Genomic DNA, 7,991 nt, shown 5'->3' with positions numbered 1-7,991 from the left:
CCGGCCGGACGGCAACCTAGGCCCTCCCGCTCTGCCTTAGAACGGTTGGGACACGGGGCGCCCGCTCGGCAAAGGCCAGAGTCGCATGCCGAGGGGTCCTCCGCTAGAGGCTTTCGCCGACACGAGGAAAGAGAAGCGGAGAGATCGCCCACAGAAAGGATGGGCGAGTCTCGTGGGCCGGCCTCGCGTCGGCAAGGTGACGAGTCGGCCCTGCGTTGACACTCGGATGAGCGACGCTTCGATGAACCGGCCCCGCGTCGGCACTCGGCGAAGCGACGCGTCGATGAGCCGGCTCCGTGTCGGCACTCAGCGGGCGAACGACGCATTGATGAGTGGGTTCCACACCGACACTTGGATGGACGAAACGTCGAGGAACCCGCTCCGCGTCGACACTCAGATGGACGGCACGTCGATGAACTAGCCCCACACATGGAGGAGCGGCAGCCGGCCCCGTGCCGGCATCCTGACGAGTCGGCCCTGGTCGAAAGGCTGCAGAAAAGGATCGAGAAGTTAGCAAGAAGGGTGGAGGCACGGGAGCAGTCGCCGGAACCCGAGGTACGAATGGCAGCACCGTTTTCCCCAAGCATCATGGACGTACCTCTACCGAGGGACTTCAGGTTAATCGCCATCAAGGCGTACACGGGAGCCACTTCAGGTATCCACATGACTAGGTACAAGGATGCTATGGTAATGATTGGGGCAGGGGACGCCATCATGTGCCGAGCGCTCTTGTCCACCCTGGATGGAACAGCCCAAGATTGGTTCAACACCATCCCGGACGGGTCGATCCAAAACTTTGGAGAGTTGTCCAAAAGCTTCCTAACATACTTCTCTGGTAGCATACATCGTAAGAAACCGTTCTCTCACCTCTGTGTAGTAAAGCAAGATAGAGGCGAAAGCCTCAAAGACTTCCTGATCAAATGGAAAAAGGAACTCAATAATGTCTATGACTTCGACTCCAAGGTGGCGATCCCCAAATTCTTCCATGCCTTGAGATCGGGGTATTTTCACAAGCAACTGAATGCCCACCACCCCCATTCTTACGAAGATCTGATGAGGATGACTAGCCGCTATGCCGAAGCGGAAGACGTCGACAGGAAAAAGAAAGATGAGGAGGACGGCAGGAAAAACGGGAAATCTGGGAAAGCTGGTCCGTCCAGCAAGGCACCACGTCCGAACCACCCGGCTGCAGGGAAAGGCCGGGACTATGAACAGCCTCGCCTGGTTCCCCTACGTAACCTAACTCCTCTTACCCATCCCGTCAGTGTCATCCTGAAACAGGCTGAGGAGATGGGAATAGTCGAGTTCCCACCAGAGTGCATGAAGGTCTCCACAAAAGGAGACCAAGCAAAGTACTGCAGGTTCCATAGGCAACCCGGGCACGACACGGATGAATGTAACGTGCTGAAGAGGCAAATAGAAAAACTCATCCAGCAGGGCTACTTCCGGCATTTTGTCAAGCGATCCAAGTAGCAGCAACAGCCGCAACACGATCCATCAAAAAATCCACCAAAAAATGTCTGGAGGAAGGAGGATGGCGCCGAACCGTCCACCTCGAACGCCAAGAAAAGAGAACATGACCAGATATCTGAGCAAGATGATAGCGAGAAGGAAACCGAGGTGGCGCCCAGACGACAAAAGAAGCACACCATACACTTTATTTGTGGTGGACCTGCGGGGGGCGACACACCCACAGAAAGGAAGAAGTGGAGTAGACAGCTGTACGTGGGAGAAGTGGTGAGTCTTCCCAAAGGAAAGAAGCAGAGGCGGGAGGCCATCACTTTCTCTGACGAGGACCTCCCCGAGGGTCCCTTACCCCATCGCGACGCACTAGTGATTAAGATGGACATCAATGATATGATCGTACATCGTATTTTGGCCGACACAGGGAGCTCAGTCAATGTGATGTACTACGACGCCTTCACCAAGTTAGGGCTACCTAGAGGCCAGCTCAAAGAGGTACGAACTCCACTCTCTGGGTTTACTGGGGACTCGGTAGAAATAGAAGGGTCGGTGATCCTGCCCGTGGAGATAGGCACGAGCCCCAACATCCGCAAGCTGGACATGGAGTTCATCGTGGTAAGACTCACTTGTGCGCACAACATCATACTGGGGAGGCCAGCACTGGAGGACCTCAAGGCCATGTTAGATAATAAATTTAGTCTAACATGAACGGTAGTAAATGAGTAACCTGCCTCGTTACAGCGGAAGCTTTAGGATCGCCCGGATATCCCCAGCCATAGTCGTTGGTATTGCCACGAGATGGTAAACCTGCAGAATAAAGGTTAGTGTCGTTTTGTCTACCACTTCTCTCCCGAATACGTGATGGTACGTGTCCTAAACTCGGGAGCTGTGGGAGGACTATTTTGCTTAGAAGCCTACATGCCATCAACATAGGCAGATATTCAGTTAAAGCTTAACTGAATATCCTGAGTTGCATAACAGATTAAGTCACTAATTGACTCAATCTCCTACTTGCACCACAGCCACCCAATAATACAATATATTATAATATATTGTATTTAGGGAAAATACTTACATTCTCCCACTTGGTGCAAGTACTGGCACAACCTTCATTAAAGAACAAAATACAAGAACCATAGTAATACGTCATCTACTAATCAAGTGAGTAGTATCTACTATGATCACATGCATTTAAATTCTCTAACTTAGGTTCTTTATTAACAAACCCTACGTTTATTCTTAGTCCCTTAATGGATGTTTCTCAAAATATATTATGTGCACAACTGAAGGAAGAAACCATCCAAATTCACTGTATGATCTCCAAAATCTTAGAAGCATGCCTTAAGTAGAGATCTTTTAATGTTAGCATAATGCTAACTATATTCTATGACTTGTTTATAAGTTAACATAAACACTACCTCTAACGGCTAAGAGCTTGGAGTTGACACGTCTGTCACTCCCACTCATTAAGATAGCCCAAAAGATAGTCAAGTCACAGAAACATTCCAATAACATAAACCATAAGGTCTAAGTCAATAATTTGGAATCTTAAACAGACACCAACTTCCCAAATAATCTCAAGGTCCACATCGAAATTAATTGAACATTACGAGTCTTATTATGTCTTACAAAATTGTTTTTGAGCCTTACAAACCAAAAATGGCCCAGGATCAATTTTGAAGAAACTAAAGACTATGTTAATTGCTACTAAAGAATTTATTAATTGGCAGTGCACCACAAGTTAAATGTTTTCATTCTAATAAATTCATTAATATTGTTACAACATTTTCATAAATATGTTGTACAACCAAACGTTCAATGAAATGAACTTATGAATTATAAGAACAAAAGACTAAATTAATACTTGTGAAAACTTTTGGACTTATTGCTAGACGCACAATCCAATTTGGAATGTATGAAAACAACTAAATCCATCAGCTTTAGTGGAGTATCTTAATGATCTTTCCTAAATGATCACTCCCACTGATTAAGATATTCTTTAGCCAAATTGATGATATAACACTCATAATTGATTTGACCAGCTAAATAATGAAGATATAATTATCCACCATTAGTTGGGCACACTAAATAATCAATATTTGGTTCCAATTATAGTCCAACTAAATGAATGATTAATGAGGACAAGATTCTCCACCATAGTTGGACATACTAAAATAATAAAATACGCCTTCCAAAACCAAGTTGGAATTCGGCTCAGAAAATATATTTTATTATTGGAATCCAAAAGAAGTATATCATACCACGCAACTTACTATAGTTAATCCAAATAACCAAGTAAGCTTCGTGAAAAAAAAAAATTAATAAAATGTGTATCTAAATTTTGGGAAGTGACTAAATACATGTTTTGCCAATGCAAACCACGAAACTTAGAATTATAATTGCACTAAATTTATAAATTCTAAGAAATTGAGATAAAGTTATTATCGAATGGGTTGATGAATTTATTAACATAAGACTTGCCTGTGGGCTAAAGCTTTAATTCTATTAAATTCAATTAAACACTTATGATAGTATTTTATCTCAATTACTAAATGGCCAGAAGAATCTAGTGACATAAAACTTGCCTGTGGGCTAAAGTTTTACTCAATAAGATCCAACTGAAATTTTATGATGAAACAATTAGCAAATGAGTTGAAGAATCAAGTGACATAAAACTTGTCTGTGGGCTGAAGTTTTAATTCAATTAGATTCATTACAACCATTATGACAAAAAAAAAACCACTTAAGAGATCATGTTCCTTATCTTAATCCCTGTGGGCAAATTAAGATATATGACCTAAAGTTTACATCATAAAATTAAGCTTCATGATAGAGATGAGAATTATTCATAAAGTAAGTAAAATTCTTTATTTCTATCATTACTGATAAAACTACTAAACTACATCCCGATACATAATTTCCTGTGGGCTAAATTATGATCATAGTTCAGTATTTCATCCTAATTAATCATACAAATATAACGAAATTGCCTGTGGGCTAAATTCCATCATATTACATACAATTAATCACAATTGATATGTCTAAAACTTTATATGACCCTAACATCTCAATATATAATTTTAACTGATTAAGGATGCTGTGGCTACTCCCCAACTAATTAAAATTATAAGATCACTAGACATTTATCAAATTTTATGTGATCCAACAACTCAATATATAATTTTAACTGATTAAGGATGCTGTGGCTACTCCCAACTAATTAAAATTATAGGACCACTAGGCATTTATCATTGCCATCTTTATGTGATTTGAACTTTAAGACAATTTTTAGTAAATTAAAGATGTTGTGGCTACTCTTTAATTAATCTAGAAATTGTAATCACTTGGCAAAAGGGGAAGTTAAAGCCTAACAAACGAATTAAACCAAGCCTAACAAACGAATTAAACCAACACATGATAGCCAATTCCTTAGACAGAGTAGCGTCGCAAGGGGAATAGTAGCAACAAGGCTTTTAAGCCAGGGCCATAGAACTAGTATTCCTCCCCAAGAAACTTCCCTAAGTCATGTGTTCTCATGTTTGAAGTAAAATCGTTTGGGAGATCTGTACAATTGTAGATTCACTTATGGATAAGGCTTTAAATTGATGAACTAAATTAGCGGACTAAACGTGCTTAAATTCAGGCACTACCGCAGCTAAAGTTTATGCATAGGTCCAACTTAATAAGGAACTAATATAATTCCATCCTAAAGTATGCACTTCTAAAGGCATAGTAAAATTGCATAATTTAAAAAAAAAAACAGAATATTATGCGGTGGACAAGTATGCATAAAATCAAACATTAAACTCATATATTCTAAATAAATTGCATAAACCAAAACAATTTTAAATATGAGCAATAACCTCAAATATACAATTAATATTCAAAACAAGTATGACTTCTAACCAAAAGAAATCCAAAATTTGAATAATAATATAATAGATATATACTTTGAAAGGTTAAAAACTAGCCCACGTGAAAATGTTTTAATTGCATAAAATCAAATTTGTGAGAAGCAGGCTGAATTCACAAATATCAAGCCATAGTATATGTTTATTCGTAAATAAAAAACTCACAAATCCTAATGCATAATTAAACTTAATGTTATGCACTTAATGTGATTAAAGGCATAAAACAATCTAAAAGTATGAAAAAAACATCAAATGTGTATTCAATTTTTCATACTTAACTAAATATGGGCAATAACATCTAAGGTCATAATTCAAATACTAAATAAATTATGTGATAGATTGCCAAGAAAACATGTTTTTCCAAAAACTGAATTGATTAAAAAATCACTCTCCAAAACTCAATTAATGATATTATTAATGGCAGAAAATCGCAAATAAACCAAAAAAGCAATAAATAGCAATAATAATAGTATTATGTTAATTTGGAGACTAAATATGAAAAACAATAGTTAAAACTGTTAAACTTTAAAACATTTTTGGATATAACTTTAAAATGTGATAAAACTTAAGTCCGAAAATAAATGTCACATAAATCAATTTGGAAACAATTCATGTCTTAATACCATAAAAAAATAATGTTATCATTAATTAAAATATTAATAGTAATAAGGAGCATTATAATCACTATGAACATTTTTAATAATGACAAACATGGTAATACATATCTTAATGTTTCCATATTCTTAAGGATAAAATGTGACTAGTTCAAAATGGTTAACAGCTATAACAGTAGTTACCAATAATAATAGTAAAATGTAATTAATGATTTGCGTACCTCAATATGATGCAAACTGCATCTATCGATAGCACTAACAACGAAGAAAACCTCCAAAATCTCCCATCTTCACGGAGTGTTTAATTGAATCGCCCAATGGTACGCAACAGTTTATTGGTAAGAAAATGAAGTGACATGGGTAATCTTACCAATGTACCAAATATAGTAGATTACCATGAATTAATAATTATTATGAAAGGTAATAAATGAGATTAGCCCCTCAACTTAATATAACAGTAATCATTAATGTAAATTAACAATAACCACAATAAATGTAAAACTGTAATTAAGGGATGCTAAATACTAATCTCAATTTACCACATAATAATTAATCAATACAGTAATGAGTCCGAGATTAAAATTAAGGTATAACCAAATTACCAAAAAAAAATGTAAAGGCAACATAACTATGTACATTGCTTACCATTAAGAAAACAGAATATTATTGTTAAGGCCCTTAAAACTATTAATAGATTAAAACATAATCATCTTAAATAACAGTTATAATTCTTAATGGCCAAGACAATAATTATAATTCTTAATAGCTTCAAATGGTAATTGTAATCCTTAAACCCTTAATGACTCAAAATCACGCAATGATAATAATTATAGTACAAAATTGCTTAAGTCAGGCCCATGAACCTTAATGTCCCAAGTTAATTATAACATGAATGATAAATGCTCTAATATGGAAATAGATCCAAACATTATATTATCACCAACGATAAATACCGTTAACAAAATACGGTAGTTAGTAATAATTAAAACTTAATAAACATGTTATAAGAAAAATAAAAAAATGTGCTACAATTATTATTAACATATCAATCAAAGAGGTGGAATCCATACTTAAACGACCCATATAGGTCCTAAATAGCTTGTTCAAAATAGGTTTTAAAAGTCCCAAGTGAAAAATAGGACTAAAATATGCTCAAATTAAATGAGAAACCAACAAGCTGTCTTAATAGGCTATATTGTCCAAAATTAACCTAAGGATCCAAAATTGAATGACATTTAATATAACGACTACGAATTAATAATATGCTATATCCAATCTTAATATATGCTTTTCTAAATGTACAATTATAATGAAATAATTTATGAATATACAAAGCATGATTGGATTTTTGCAAATTAATATATTATTAACTCATAAATACTAAATAAATTGCAATAATTCAAGCAATTTAATATACACATTAATATTAAATTAAATTAAAATTCAAGCAGCAAATTTAATACTTAATATTTGCTCAAAAATAAATAATAATTATTTAATTGTGACAAGAATTACTATAATAATAATAATTCAATCACAAATAATGTCACAATTAATCTGAACTCAATTTAAAATTTTTAATGCCAAAATTAAGAGATTAACTAAAGGGCATTATTATTTCAAAATTAAACAATTACTAATATTTACCATTTGCTTAAACAATATAATTTACAATATTAATTAAGGTAATATTAATATGGTAATATTAAACCAAATAATCACCATTTACCAAAATTAATATATATAAACATAATTATTAAAGATAAAGCAAATATTAATATATGGTAAATAAAAGCAATTGCTCCTTAAATAAAGGCCTACCAGGAAGAGGAAGTCGTCGATTTCCATGGATGAAGACGCCGTCCGAAATTTGAGGAGCAGTGACGAGCCGCAATCGGCCGTCCGTCTTCTTCCAACAGCGCACCATCCAACATACCAATGTAGCTGGAAAATCAGCGCCACTACCGACAGAGAAGCAGGCCGCTGTCGTTTCATCGCGTGA

The 7,991-nt window shown here is 36.3% G+C and overlaps 1 protein-coding gene across 1 annotated transcript; it reads left to right on the top strand.

The window, feature by feature from the left end:
• Positions 1-1,842: 1,842 nt before the first annotated feature.
• LOC109162945 lies at positions 1,843-7,991 on the top strand. The gene is made up of 2 exons (XM_019311651.1): positions 1,843-2,144; positions 7,805-7,991. Exons 1-2 carry the CDS (start codon positions 1,843-1,845, stop codon positions 7,989-7,991), a joined length of 489 nt encoding a protein of 162 aa, XP_019167196.1.

Source organism: Ipomoea nil, unplaced genomic scaffold (genome assembly GCF_001879475.1).
Source record: "Ipomoea nil cultivar Tokyo-kokei standard unplaced genomic scaffold, Asagao_1.1 scaffold2971, whole genome shotgun sequence".
In the NCBI taxonomy this organism is placed as follows: Eukaryota; Viridiplantae; Streptophyta; class Magnoliopsida; order Solanales; family Convolvulaceae; genus Ipomoea; species Ipomoea nil.
Note: the sequence above shows the minus strand (reverse complement) of the source record. Positions and strands in the feature narration are given on the sequence as shown.